We start from the raw sequence: 15,302 nt of genomic DNA, 5'->3' as shown, positions 1-15,302 counted from the left end.
AGTGAAGACTGAAGAGGCTTGGCTTCTCCTCTGCGGCTACAGCGGAGAAGCCAAACCTCGCTGCGGCCAGAGGGGAAAAGCCTAGCCTTGAGGCTTGGCTTCTTCGCTGTGGCCGGACCAAAGGCCTGGGTCCCGGGTGCCTGAGGAAAACCAGTGCTGGCAGCCAGGGGAAGGAAGGCCTATTGCATAAATTTTCGTGCAGTGGGCTTCTAGTATATATATAAAAAGCTAAGTGACCAGCTGACTGGCTGGTAGGTATGATGCGCACTGACTACTAGGAGGCAAACACTCAACGCCGGAGCTGCCAAGCAACTGCAGAGTGCCCTTTCGCATTCTGGGACCCCTCGGAGGATGTCGGACTGCCGGTTTTGGCCTGATCCCTGCAGGCCAAGTCGAGGGACCCCACCTGCCAGAGGGACCCTGCTCACTCTGCAGATGCCCTTCCATCCCCCTTGCTGCCTCAGGTGCGGTGGCCAGGGAGGGACCGCAAGGCCCAGTGCACAAAATTCATGCATGGGTAGGGTCCCTAGCAGCTGCCAGCTGCCAGCTGGGGCCTTCCTTCCCTGGCTGCCAGCTAGAGCCTTCTTTCATTCCACGCCACCCCCTGGTAGTCAGTGCACGTCATAGCGAGCGATCAAACTCCTGGTCGGTTGAACTTCCAATGGGACACTTTGCATATTAGGCTTTTATATATATAGATTCAATGTGTGGATTTTATCCTGTAATTTTACAATGGCTGTTTCAAAGCCTGGAGCCCTAATTAACATGTATGTCTCTCCAGAAGTGGTATTGCTGTCAATTAATTTAGATTATATTTTTATTTTAGGGACATGGGATTGGAGTTATTTAGGGCTCATATTATAAGTGATCAAAAAGTCCAGACTAAGACAATTGATGGCATTCTTCTGTTGATTGAGAGAGAGAGGAATGGTGAAGCAATTGATAGAAGTTTACTCCGAAGCCTTTTAAGCATGCTCTCTGACTTGCAAGTAAGTTAACTACTTCACTTACTACAGAGCTGATGGTTATCCCTAGTTTGATGTGTAAAAACCAAATTAATAGTGTTGTTTACATAAAGAACATTCAATAAGTAGCTAATGAATAAGTAAACTCCATTATTTTGTTTCTCCCTCCCAGATTTATCAGGATTCTTTTGAACAACGATTTTTGGAAGAAACTAACCGGCTTTACGCAGCTGAAGGCCAAAAATTAATGCAGGAAAGAGAGGTATTTAAAAATCATGATTAATAAATCCACTGTATCGCACAATAGACCTTACTTATAGAACATAAGCTGCCCTTTGCATTTATCTTCCCAACATTGTGATGCTTTTCTCTCACTTAGGTGCTCCTTTCTTTTCTCTCTTCTTAAAGGCCAGAATTCTGGATCATAAACTCTACCTATAATTTTACATATGATTCAACCCTGCCACATTTGGCAGGGCTGCTTCCAGGATCTTTTGGACTTGACATTTTCTGAATGATTTATGGGGAGGAAAACAATAATATAAAAAACTATCTTTGTAGGTTCCTGAATATCTTCATCATGTTAACAAACGTCTAGAAGAAGAAGCAGACAGACTTATTACTTACTTAGATCAGACCACCCAGTAAGTATGACAAGCTCTGCCTAATAGCCTTAACCTGTGTTGTCGAATTGCTTAAGGCACTTTAGGCATCCCAACCATGTTAGTAACTATTTTCAGGTGTGAATTGAGATTGCTTAACAATTGTTTTTATAATACAAGCTTCAAGTTGTTATTTGATTAAGGATATGATTATTGGTTGTGTGTATGTGTTTAGGATGTAATTTAAAAATAATGTTAGAAGCTGGTTATCTTTGAAATCTTTGGGCCGATTAAAATTCAGTGGGTGTGCATAGTAGAAACTGTTTCTATGCTCCCCTATATATTACCAAAATAAGGAGTTCCTGTAAGCAGCATAGATAATTTCTTTATCTTCCTAATAAAAGCAGAGAAACTTGAAAAAGGCAGCCACAGCAAGACCTTGGATATATCTATATATATATATCTACACTAATAAAAGAGAAACATGCAAATTGGTGTCACTACGCTATGCCCACCAGCCAATCAGAGTGACTATGCAAATTAACCCAAGAAATATGGCGGTTAATTTGCATATGCAGGCACGGAGCGAAGACTGAAGGCTCCGGCCAGAGTGAAGACTGAAGAGGCTTGGCTTCTCCTCTGCGGCTACAGCGGAGAAGCCAAACCTCGCTGCGGCCAGAGGGGAAAAGCCTAGCCTTGAGGCTTGGCTTCTTCGCTGTGGCCGGACCAAAGGCCTGGGTCCCGGGTGCCTGAGGAAAACCAGTGCTGGCAGCCAGGGGAAGGAAGGCCTATTGCATAAATTTTCGTGCAGTGGGCTTCTAGTATATATATAAAAAGCTAAGTGACCAGCTGACTGGCTGGTAGGTATGATGCGCACTGACTACTAGGAGGCAAACACTCAACGCCGGAGCTGCCAAGCAACTGCAGAGTGCCCTTTCGCATTCTGGGACCCCTCGGAGGATGTCGGACTGCCGGTTTTGGCCTGATCCCTGCAGGCCAAGTCGAGGGACCCCACCTGCCAGAGGGACCCTGCTCACTCTGCAGATGCCCTTCCATCCCCCTTGCTGCCTCAGGTGCGGTGGCCAGGGAGGGACCGCAGGAGGTTGGCTCCAGGGCATGTCCAGCCTGTCTCGCCCAGTCCCACCCCACCAGCCACCTTCTAATTAATTTCCTTTCAATGTGCAGGAATCTGTGCACCGGGCCTCTAGCTTATTTCATAATGTAAATCAAGTTTTGAAATATGCAGTCTTTTCCTTCTTTTAGGCATAGAGTAATGCTGATCATCAATAAATTTATACATAGGACAGGAATATTAAAATGAACTATTTGATTTTTCTCACCCAGAAGAGGTTTTAAAATTTCAGAAAAGTCAAATCTCAGTAATTCTAAACTCTTTTTTTTTCTTTGTAGGAAGTCATTAATCGCTACTGTAGAAAAACAACTTCTAGGTGAACACTTAACAGCAATTCTTCAGAAAGGTAATTGGCAATTTATAAATCAAACTACAATTTATAAATCAGATAGCAGCAAACAATTGAAACAAATTTAAAGATTGCACTTTTAAAAGCTTGATAGCTGTGGTGGCTGCACTTCTAAGGATGGATACAACCCTTTTTTCCTATTCACAGTGAAGTTTGAAGAGGTGCTCCTTTCCTTAACTTAAGATACAGGAGCTAAGATGAGAGAGGTACACCAACACTGGTGAAGAAACAGTGGGAATTTGGGAATTCTTGATTTAATTTCTAACACTACAGTAAGGAAAGGCATTCCGTTTTGCATTAAAGTGTTTTTGTTCTTAGCATATAAAACTAAGCACTTCTACCAAACATTGCTAAGTGATCTTAGAGTATACCCTGCATTTACTTTGATAATGCCAGTGATAGGTAAAAAGTCTGGCTTTCAACCATCTTTTCTTTTGTATAAAATGGATATATTTTAGAACTTGAATATACTGTTACTTCATTCTGAAAATCAAATACATTAGAACCTCATTTAAACTTGGACTATTAATGTATGGTTCTTGATATACTAGAGGCCATATCCAATACTCTGATATATAGCTATGTACACTAATGCCAGATATAGTATGGCTACTAAAGATATGAGATTTTTATAATGTGCATTTATACAAATTTGTTTTTATAAATTGGTTTAAACATCTGATCTACCATGCTAAATGGTACAAACAATTACACAATTATTTTTATATAGGCTGAAGTTTCCTATATTTAGTTTTCACTTGGAAAGGTGATTGTCTATCTGGGTTTAATTTAAAGCAAATCTCTATATAAAATTCACAGACTAGTCATAGCTCAGGCCAGTATTGCAATAATAATTTAACTTAATTTTCATTAAAATATCTGTCATTTTTGTTTACTTTTTAAATACCAAAATGTTTCAAATTTCAGGTTTAAATAACCTTCTTGATGAAAACCGAATTCAAGACTTATCTCTTCTGTATCAGCTCTTTAGTAGAGTTCGAGGGGGAGTTCAGGTTCTCTTGCAACAGTGGATTGAATACATTAAGGTACTAACAATTGTGATTATTTTTTCTCCATAATGGTTTATAATCTGTACACCTAGAGTGCAGATCAGCAAGTATTTCTTACTAGTACTTGTTAGATCCAGTATTTTTTTAAAAATGTTAGCCCTAGCCAGTTCAGCTCAGTGGGATAGAGCACCGGCCTGTGGACCAAAGGCCCCGGGTTCGATTTCGGTCAAGGGCACATACCTTTGTTGCAGGCTCCTCCCCAGCCTGGGCCCTGGTTGGGGTGCGTGCAGGAGGCAACCAATCAATGTGTTTCTCTCACATCAATATTTCTCTCTGTCAATAATAAAATAAAATTTTAATCCTTAGAGGACATACTCAGAGGAAGGGAGCAAGAGAGAGAGAGAAACATTGATGTGAGAAAGAAACATCGATTGGTTGCCCTGACTGGGGATCAGACCCAATATGTGCCCTTACTGGGAATCAAACTGGCAATCTTTCAGTGCACAGGACAACACTCAACCAACTGAGCCACTCTGGTTGGGCCCAATATTTTTTAAGTAATGGGTGTTTTGAGAGCAGTCAACCTGAGAATGATAGCTGTGTGGTAAATCAGCAATTAAACATTTACCTTCTTGATGTTGGCTATGATTTCTAGCTACAATGCTTATAGCAGTGAATATGGAAAGAGGACTTTTATTGGATCCAAAATATCCTTCCCTTTCTTAAATCTTTACACTGAAGGCAGATTGCCATTTTTATAAAACTTAAAGTTGACTTCTTTAAAAGTATGAAAAAGAGCCTAGAGACTTACAATCATGTCCCATTATGATATTGTGTACCCAGTGCTCATTTGTTATTTTGTGGTACAGAGGAATGGTATCAGTGTAGATGTTTTATCACTTTATTTTTTCCTGACTTCAAAAACAGCTTTATTTTACTTGTTGAGATTTAAAAATATGTATACGTACTTAAAATATGATTTGGGGATTGTTTTCATTGTGGATAATTCAACTTTAGTAAAAAGTGGTAATTTTTGTTGTTTAGGCATTTGGCAGCACAATTGTAATTAATCCTGAAAAAGATAAAACCATGGTTCAAGAATTGCTGGATTTTAAAGATAAGGTTGACCATATTATTGATATCTGTTTTCTGAAGAACGAAAAATTTATCAACGCTATGAAAGAAGCATTTGAAACATTCATTAACAAGAGACCAAATAAACCTGCCGAACTTATAGGTACTTTTCCAATCTCTTTTTTCCAGTTATTAAATGTTTTTCTTTTATTCATAAAATTTCAGTTAATCTGAAATTTTGACAGGATGGCAATATAACAACACCGTTTATTTGATGTTGCTTAGCTGGTAGTTTCTAAGAACCTGAATGTAAGGAATATTAATTCTTGAAACTAAAGAAAGATTCAAAGTCAACCTGTCAAACATAATGTTCTTTCATTGTAAGACAGTACATTGGACCCTATTTATTTTTGTTTATAATAAGCTTGAGATCTGTTTTATAAGCCCACAGCAGTTTAGAGGGCCAGGGTGCTATTTTTAGAGGCTCACAGTTAGGGGTACAAGAAAGTATAGCAGAAATTAAAATTGCCAGTGAGAAAAGGAAAATGCCCAGGACAAAAACAAACCAAATAATCTGGGCCCACTTAGTGTAAGGGTGTGATTTACTGTAGTGTTTCTCAGGTTTTCCCACCTAAGTACCCCTTAATGTCAGAAGAGGATGTACTCTGAGAAGGTCTAGGGTCTTCTGCGAAAAAGATAAAATTTCATTGGTGTACTACTTTTACTTAATTTTTTTGCCTTCAACTCTGTAATTCATATGGTTTGTTTTAATAGAAAAGTAGTGTTTAAGGTTGCTTACCATCATTGTAAAATGGACACTCTAGTGGAAAGTACATTAGGTCTGGAGTCAGAAGACTTGGATTTGAGTTAAGACTGAAATATTTGCTAACTCTGTGACATTGTTTAAAGAAATGCATGTATACCTCTGAAGCACGGAAAAACTCAGTATATCATACTTCTGTTAGGGTATATGTAATGCCCAGTATGATAAGGATATCTATGATCACTAAACAACAAACTTTCCCCCCATTTTAGCTAAGTATGTAGATTCAAAGCTTCGTGCTGGCAACAAAGAAGCTACAGATGAAGAACTAGAAAAAATGTTGGATAAAATTATGATCATATTTAGATTTATCTATGGTAAGTTTATTTTTATTTTAATATTTTTCTTTTAAAACACTCAACAGAGAAATTAGCAAGTAAAGTCAACCTGGAAGGAATATTATTTGGGAGTTAATGTAAAATTGTATTTGGGATATTTAAAATTCGATTACATTCCTTGCATTTAATTCATTGGGATGCTTGAGGAATATTATTTAATTGCCCTGTGTTTTGACTTTTCCATTATTAGTAGCCTTGATTTTTGTTACTTGTTGTAATCTCTAGAGCAGCGATTCTCAACCTGTGGGTCGCGACCCCTTTGGCAGTGGAACAACCCTTTCAGAGGGGTCGCCTAAGACCATCCTGCATATCAGATATTTACATTACGATTCATGACAGTAGCAACATTACAGTTATGAAGTAGCAACGAAAATAATTTTATGGTTGGGTCACAACATGAGGAACTGTATTTAAAGGGCCAGAAGGTTGAGAACCACTGCTCTAGAGTATTGATGCTAGAGCTACTAGTTGACTAAAGCTTTTCTTTTTTTAAATTTATTTTTAATTTTTTTTTTCTTAATCCTCACCCAAGGATAGTTTTCCATTGATTTTTAGAGAGAGTGGAAGGGACAGGGAGAGACAGAGAAAAAACATCAATGTGAGAGGGACACATCAATTGGTTGCCTCTCACACGCACACTGACCAGGGCCAAGGGATCAAGCCTGCAGCCTAGATACATGCCCTTGATCAGAATTGAACCCGGGACCCTTTAGTCTGCAGGCTTGCACTCTATCCACTGAGCCAAACCGGCTAGGGTGACTAAAACTTTTCTAAAGAAAAGTTAATGCAGTCTCAGTTCTTTTAAGCAAGGAACTTTATTTTTGTTAATACTCATCCTAAGGTATTTTTTTCCATTGATATAAAGAGAGTAGAAGGAAGGGATGGAGGGAGGAAGAGAGAGACAGACAGACATCGATTGGTTGCCTCCTGCACATGCCTACCAAAGCTGGGGATTAAACCTGCAATCCAGGTATGAGCCTGAGCCCTTGACTAAGAATTGAACCTGAGACCCTTCAGTGCATGGGCCAGTGCTCTAACCACTGAGAAATACTGGCCAGGGCACAAGGAACTTTTGAAACATCTGATATAAATGACTGCCTCTAATATTTCTTGCATTTAGTGAACTTGGATAAAATGTATAAATTTAAATAACTTGGAGTAATAGTGTGATTTATTAAATACTTCAAAGCAATTTTATCAGAACTTTTAATTGGAGTGTTTTATTATTTAAAATAGGCAAGGATGTTTTTGAGGCCTTCTATAAGAAAGATTTAGCCAAACGCCTGCTAGTTGGGAAGAGTGCATCTGTAGATGCTGAAAAATCAATGCTCTCCAAACTTAAACATGGTATGTTTGTCATTCTTTCTGTTCATTTTCTTCTTTGACTTCGGGGGGGGGGGGGGGTGGCTGTTAGCTTAATTTTTACTGTTTTGTCAATTATTCTATGTTCATATGATGAAAATGTAAATTGAGTAAGCTCTTGAGGTTTCCAGTCTATTTTTGCAAACATGTCCAGAGCTGTTGTGATTCTTAAAAAATAAAAGATTGTTCTTGTTTTTATTATTTGTATAAAAAATTTCCCATTTATTTTATTTCTAAGTAGGAGATAAGGTTGCTACTATAGGATTAAAGAGTTTGATTCTCAATTAGTGGGGCATACACTTTACGGTAGGGATTTTTTTATTCTTATGAATAATTACAGATCATAGTTCATGCTATTACTTTGTTTTACAATCATGTTTTTAATTTTAAATTCCTTGTTTTTAACCACTTTGTAATATTATAAATGTATAAACATCTTTAATAGAATGTGGAGCTGCTTTCACCAGCAAACTTGAAGGGATGTTTAAAGACATGGAACTTTCTAAAGACATCATGATTCAGTTCAAACAGGTAAAAGTGAGTTAAACTCTTACTTCATTCCTTGAACTTTAAATATATTTAATTATCTACTTGCTGTGGTTTGTATTGAAAAGGATAAATAGAAACATGTTTTTATAAATATTTCATAGCAACTTAAGTGAAATGTAAGTATATTTGACCTATTTTAATATTCTCAATGTATACCAAAGATAACACAAAAATAGAAATAAAGTGTATTGAGCTGAAGTCAGAACAAGAAAAGCTGTAGCTAGATAATGAGAACAGGACTTTCTCTAGCATCTAATCATTGTTGATGATTCACATGTTGAAAGCTGGCAATGGAGAGGGAGGAGACGTGACAGAGTGGTTATGTAAGGCCTTTGGGGACATTGGCAATGAGAAGCTAGATCCACAGTTTCGCAGATGTTGTGATAGGTGGTTTTCAAATATTTAAAGGCATAGGAATAGTGATAGCAAATGAGACTTTCTTCTCTTAGGGTTTTAGTAATGACTTTTTTATCACTATATTGCTACAGTGGGAAATGAGAATTGAAGACTCAAGAGAAAGATCAAGATCAGTAGGATCATGGGTCCTGTGGTAGCTACAGAATAGGGTTTATCTGCTTTGCCCTTTCCCTTTTTTCTTCCTTCCCCACTTCAGGTCATCGCCTGTTTGCAAGTGAAAAACCGGAGACTTGGGCTGGCTGGTGGGGTGAGGAATGGGGGTTGCTGCAAGGTGTTCCAAACCACATAGGGGTCTCCAAAGGTGGGGACTGCAGGTGGTATGGGGAAAACAATGGAGAAGAGATTCTATAACAGCCCAGCTATATGTGAGAGACCAATTAAGTTGATAATGCTTCTAATGAGGTCATGTGGCCTTGTGCCATTGTAACAAAATGTTAACCAGTACACTTTAAAAAATATATATATATATTTTTTTTACTGATTTTTTACAGAGAGGAAGGGAGAGGGATAGAGAGTTAGAAACATCGATGAGAGAGAAACATCGATCAGCTGCCTCCTGTACACCCCCTACTGGGGATGTGCCTACAACCAAGGTACATGCCCTTGACCAGAATCGAACCTGGGACCTTTCAGTCCACAGGCCGACGCTCTATCCACTGAGCCAAACCGGTTAGGGCAACCAGTGCACTTTTGCAGTGCATTTAATATAGGCTTCATTTTTAGTCCTTTAATAGTTGACTTTTATTTTAGAGATGGTCAGTATTTGCATGTAATTTTATAATGGGGAACTTCTTGAATGGGTCATTATTGTGAAATGAAATGTTTGCATTTTCAGTTTTAAAATCTCAGTATGTGTGTTTGATTTTATTGTAGTATATGCAGAACCAGAATGTACCTGGGAATATTGAATTAACTGTGAATATCCTGACAATGGGTTATTGGCCAACATATGTGCCTATGGAAGTCCATTTACCACCAGAGGTAAGAATTGCTGTTTAGGACTTGAATTATAAGCATAGAAATACATGACACTTCTATTTTGTTTGCCATTGAAAAATAGATACTTTTAATAAGAGTTTGTGTCAGTAAGCACACCAATGCAAAATGCCAGCTGTTTTAATATTTTACTCTTCTATTTATATTAATATTATTAGAGCATAAAGATGCCAAGTTTCTGGGTTCAGGGCTGATTTCCCTGGCTCTTCTTTCATTTCCCAAGATTGTACTCACCTCTCTGCTCAGCTCTCAAAAAGTCTTGCTCATGTGTCACCTGGGGATTGGATTGCTGAGTGATGAGGGCTTGAGTAAATCCATCCTAACTCCTTGGGGAAATGTTGAACCTCAGTATTGAAGCTTAGAAAAGGGGTTAAGACTAGAGAGATAGATAACTGAAAATCCTCCAGGGAGATAATCATGGACACCCAGGGAGTAGATCTCTCTCATTAGGAGGGAGAATGTAGAAACAGGAAGAAGATGGCTGAACCAGAACTTTGGAAAGGGTTGTCATTTGGAAGGTGGTTGGAAGAGGAACCTGTGAAGAAAACCAATGAAGAAGCAATAGTGAGAGAGAGGATCTAACATGGTGCAGAGGCACAAAAGGCATTGGAGGTAAATGTTTCAAAAGAGGGAATGATTAAAGCAAGAGTGTGAAGACTGATAAATGCCATTAGATTTGGTAGCTGGGGGACCATTGCCTTATATCAGTGATCAGTGAACCTATTGGATAGTCTTAAAAACATCCAGAAATTAGTATACATGAGGTAAATATAAAGAGTGGTGAATGTGTGATATTGGAAACAGCTTAAATAAAGCTTTATTTTATTTACTGTAGATGGTAAAACTTCAGGAGATTTTCAAGACATTTTACCTAGGCAAACATAGTGGCAGGAAACTTCAATGGCAGTCAACCCTAGGACACTGTGTGTTAAAGGCAGAATTTAAAGAGGTAAGTGGATGTTCCCCAAACTTAATTTTCATGTTCATCTTTGATATTGAGGTCATCCCTCCTAACTTGTTTATAACTGTATCTTTAATGTCTATATGACAGTGATAGCTTGTCACAGCTTTCTGTATATTATAAGAATTTGGTCTTTTCCACAGTTGATTTGACCCTGCTGCAAAACCAAGAACAGTACCCCTTTCATCCACTCTTTCCCCACCTGTGGATGTACTAATAGAATCCACTGCCACTTCTTGACAGAAAACTTCTTATTGCTGGGAGCTCGAGAATAGAGTTCCTGCAGCTTTTCATGACTTACCTGAATCAAAAAAGTCAAAAATGCATTTGAAATAGTGATTTCTTGGTGCTTATGATAAATATCTGTAATGACAAATAAGAAGGCTAAGTTATTAGTTTTCATTACTTTGTTGTTCAGTTTTAATTATGAAGCTTTAAAAAAGATTTTAGAAACATCACCCAATACTTCCTCCTGTTTTAGGTAAGACCACACTTAAGCCCAATACTGAACATACTGGCTTTTCTGGATACTGTTAATCCATGTTTCTAAGTCCAATAATTGAAAAACAAATGCTTTCCCTGTAAGAGAGTAGTTATTTGATTAATGCTTTATATATATATATTTTTAAAAATGATGGCTAAACATTGCTGTTTCTCTAACAGGGTAAAAAAGAACTCCAAGTCTCTCTTTTTCAAACACTGGTGCTGCTGATGTTTAATGAGGGAGAGGAGTTCAGTTTAGAAGAGATCAAGCAGGCTACTGGAATAGGTTTGTGTTGAATCAGTTGATTAGCAAGCATTATTCAGTGTCCACTCTGTGCACTCTGCTAGGTTAAGAGCTCTGGGGGGATATAAAGGAATAATCCCTCTCTTTGGCACTCATAATGTAACCACTGGGAAAGGGGGAAATGACACTTGAAATAATTTCAAGTACCAGTCTGTGGTGCTGACTCTCAGTGTGTTAGGAATTTGGCAAAGCAAGAGATCACTGTGGACTGGTACATTTGGGAAAGCCTTTATGAAGGGGGTGGGACTTGAGTTGGACCTTCAAGCTTTAGTTAGGGAGAAAGCATATGCTGCAAGTGGAAATAATTGTGAGAAAAGACTTTCGGAGGTAGCGACAAGCACAGTGTGAGCAGGAGTCATGAAGAGTTTAACTGCAGCACAGAATCCTATATAATAAAGATGTAATATGCAAATGGTTATGTAACGACCGACCGCATAAAGACAGGATCACAGAGCAGCAGGAGGGTGAAGCAGTGAGATATAAGCAGGCAGTGGAGAGCTACAGGAGGGAGCAGGGCAGCAAGCTATGGGGAGGAGGGCGGGGCAGCTGGTGGAGAGCTACAGTAGGGTAGCAGTGAGCTACTGGTTCACTGATTTGTGCGCAGGGCTACTAGTAGGGAGATAAAAAGTTAGGGTAAGATGGGTAGAGACTTACAAATCTAGCAAGTGAAATATATTGTAGGGTCTCAATATATTTGACATGGAAGTGACTTATGTAGGGCAGCTTGAAAGATGAAGAGGTTCCAGTTCAGTAACTAGTGGGGTAATTCTGTCATAAAATGATAGGGGCTTAGACTAGAATGAGGCCAATGAGAATGGAGAAGAGGCATCTCTAAGGAAGCAACAACTTACTAGATAAGTGGAGGATGAAGGAGAAGAAAGATAATTGCAGGGTTTCTCACCCGAATAGGTTGGTAGATTCATGACTAAAAGTTGGAAAGAAGACCCAGTTTTATGGGGAAGATGATGAATAAAATTTTGAACATACTGGAGTAGATGATAGTAAAAACAGCCAGGTGGAGGTGTCCTTTAAATGTGGGACTGGCCCTAACCGGTTTGGCTCAGTGAGAGCATCGGCGGCCTGCAGACTGAAAGGTCCCAGGATCGATTCCGGTCAAGGGCATGTACCTTGGTTGCAGGCACATCCCCAGTATGTGTAGGAGGCAGCTGATCGATGCTTCTCTCTCATCGATGTTTCTTACTCTCTATCCCTCTCCCTTCCTCTCTGTAAAAAACCAATTAAATAAATAAATAAATAAATAAATAAATAAATAAATAAATGTGGGACTGGAGAGAAGTGAGATAAAATTTCTGAAGGTTTGGTAGTTAATTCACATGGAATGGTAATTCAAGTCTTTAGAGGATGACCAGGAAAAAAAGTCATTAGATGAAATACAGAGGGAGTCATTGGTGACCGTGGAGTAAAAAGGAAACAATATTAATAGAGGGATGGGGTGGAAGCTACATTGAGGTTGAATGTAGCTATTCTTGTTGATGAGCTATTATAAATGACTAAGCCACTATTTCTTCTTCAGAGGATGGCGAGTTAAGGAGAACACTGCAGTCTTTGGCCTGTGGAAAAGCTAGAGTTTTGGCAAAAAATCCGAAGGGCAAAGATATCGAAGATGGTGATAAGTTCATTTGTAATGATGATTTCAAACACAAACTTTTCAGGATAAAGATCAACCAAATCCAAATGAAAGAAACGGTATTTCTTTTACATTCTCCTCATCCTAATGCACTGGAATTATATGTGTTCATGATAAAAATTTATAAAGAAGATTTTATAGCTATAATACTACCACTGGTGTTAATATTTTCTATGGCTATCTCTATTTAGCTCAATGTATTTCAGTATTTTGCGGGTTTTATTTTTTGCAAGGGAGGTGCACACAGACTTGATATTTAACAGTTTTATATCCTGCTTTTTGTGTTTAATATTAAATCTTTAGACTTCTTCCATGCCATTAAATAAATATCTTGATAAAATGGCAGATGGCCATACAATATTCTTTTACAGGGCTAAGAAATTTTTAGTATTAGTATTTATAAATAAAACTGTAAGAAACCTCTTTGTACCTAAAAATCTCTCTGAGCCTCCTCTTATGATAAATTCATGGAAGTAGATCTTTTGGGTTGACGAGTATGAACATTTGAAGAATCTTAATACATTATGTCATATTGTGTTTCTGAAAGGCTGTACCAATTTATACTCTTGTCTGGCAGCATGACTGCCTGACTTAACAGTGCCCTCACCCGCTCTAAAGATTGTATTTTCTTTTTAAAATTTTTGTCAACTTGCTTGATGAAAAATCTGAATGATTTAGTATTTCTGTGATTAACAGTGAATATTTTGTTGGTTTTTGCCTTTTGAATTTGTATGACTTTTATTAAGGAACCAATAGCATTAATTGAAACCAGAAAAAGTTTTAGTGTGGGACAGAGGTCAATATCTCAGGCAAGCTCCTGTTTTGTTCTCATCAAAGGTGTGATATTCACTTAGAAGATGACTGTGTCCTTTTTAAACATTTATGATGTATCAGAAAGAAATTGCTGGCAAAAAGCCCAAATTATTATTTTGATGTAAGTGCCAAAAAATTATTTTCAAAAAAATTTTTTAATTAATTTATTTTTCAGAGAGAGACAGGGAAAGGGAGAGATATAGAAACATTAATGATGAGAGAGAGTAATTGATTGGCTCCCCCCTGCACGCCCTAGCCTGCAACCCAGGCATGTGCCATGACCAGGAATCGAGCCATGACCTCCTGGTTCATAGGTTGACGCTCAACCACTGAGCTACACCAGCAGGGTACAAAAATTATTAAGAAATAGTTTGACTCTGTTAGTTTAGCTTATTAGTACGATACTTTGAGTCAGAGGTCAGAGTCAATCATTTTTACAGAGAAGCTAATGTCATACAGAAATCTACTCAACAACCCCTTGTGACACATTTAGAAGATTTCAAGGACAGAATAAAAGAAAATGACAAGTTCAATATCATTTGGTGTCTACTTCTAGAAAAACAACTCAAAGATTGTATTTTTTATTAACTAATATTGACATTACTTCATAGGTACAGGGCAATATAATTAGGACAGAAAGAAGTTATGTTTTTTTTTCCTGTCATTTTCTGTATTTATCAAGGTCCTTTAGATAATTCAGCATATTTAGTGCATTAACAGTGTCATGTTCCTAAAATATACAATTAGTGTAAGTAATCAAGTTTAACTTGAGATATAATTCCTAAGTGAAACTTTTTTTGTTAGGTTGAGGAACAAGCAAGCACTACAGAAAGAGTATTTCAAGACAGACAGTATCAAATTGATGCTGCAATTGTTCGAATTATGAAGATGAGGAAGACACTTAGCCACAACCTCCTGGTTTCAGAAGTGTACAACCAGTTGAAATTTCCAGTAAAGGTAGGTACTTCTGTGTTTTTATATAATAAAAGCGTAATATGCAAATTGACTGAATGGCAGAACGGTTGGGGGCAGCCAGCAAGCGGCCATCAGGCCAGCCAAGGTGGGTGCCAATGGGCAGAGGGAGGGGACGGCGATTGGGGGGCAGCGGCGACTGGCAGCGGTGGCGAAGGGGTGATTGAGGGGGCGGTGCCAGAGATGCTACCTGGTGGTTAGTGCACTCCCACAGGGAGAGCCCTGCTCAGCCACAAGCTGGGCTAACAGCTGGCAAGTGCAGCAGAAGTGGTGGGAGCCTCTTCTGCCTCCATCACAGTGCTAAGGATGTCTGACTGCGGGCGTAAGCCGGCAGTCGGACATCCCCTGAGGACTTCCGGACTGCAAGAGGCCTCAGGCTGGGCTGAGGGACACCCCCCCCCCGCCCAGCACACAAATTTTCGTGCACTGGGCCTCTAGTTATATATAAAAGAATACATATTTTCAAACATGAATCTTACAAACATAGATTAAAGCCTCAACATC

The 15,302-nt window shown here is 38.6% G+C and overlaps 1 protein-coding gene across 3 annotated transcripts in view; it reads left to right on the top strand.

The window, feature by feature from the left end:
• Positions 1 to 15,302, top strand: part of CUL4B (cullin 4B) — a 55,836-nt gene that overhangs the window by 34,346 nt on the left and 6,188 nt on the right. For 2 of the 3 annotated variants that reach the window (XM_014532116.1, XM_014532117.1), the window contains exons 10-23: positions 827 to 989; positions 1,138 to 1,227; positions 1,527 to 1,609; positions 2,978 to 3,045; positions 3,976 to 4,094; positions 5,103 to 5,295; positions 6,168 to 6,272; positions 7,530 to 7,640; positions 8,101 to 8,192; positions 9,495 to 9,602; positions 10,453 to 10,566; positions 11,242 to 11,347; positions 12,900 to 13,072; positions 14,631 to 14,783. In XM_014532116.1, coding sequence (XP_014387602.1) covers positions 827 to 989; positions 1,138 to 1,227; positions 1,527 to 1,609; positions 2,978 to 3,045; positions 3,976 to 4,094; positions 5,103 to 5,295; positions 6,168 to 6,272; positions 7,530 to 7,640; positions 8,101 to 8,192; positions 9,495 to 9,602; positions 10,453 to 10,566; positions 11,242 to 11,347; positions 12,900 to 13,072; positions 14,631 to 14,783 — 1,678 coding nt within the window. The remainder of the gene's footprint in view (positions 1 to 826; positions 990 to 1,137; positions 1,228 to 1,526; positions 1,610 to 2,977; positions 3,046 to 3,975; positions 4,095 to 5,102; positions 5,296 to 6,167; positions 6,273 to 7,529; positions 7,641 to 8,100; positions 8,193 to 9,494; positions 9,603 to 10,452; positions 10,567 to 11,241; positions 11,348 to 12,899; positions 13,073 to 14,630; positions 14,784 to 15,302) is intronic. The other variant, XM_014532115.1, reaches the window with a different exon arrangement.

The sequence above is a fragment of the Myotis brandtii genome, unplaced genomic scaffold (genome assembly GCF_000412655.1).
Source record: "Myotis brandtii unplaced genomic scaffold, ASM41265v1 scaffold846, whole genome shotgun sequence".
In the NCBI taxonomy this organism is placed as follows: Eukaryota; Metazoa; Chordata; class Mammalia; order Chiroptera; family Vespertilionidae; genus Myotis; species Myotis brandtii.
The sequence above is the reverse complement of the archived record's forward strand: the minus strand, read 5'-3'. Positions and strand labels throughout refer to the sequence as shown.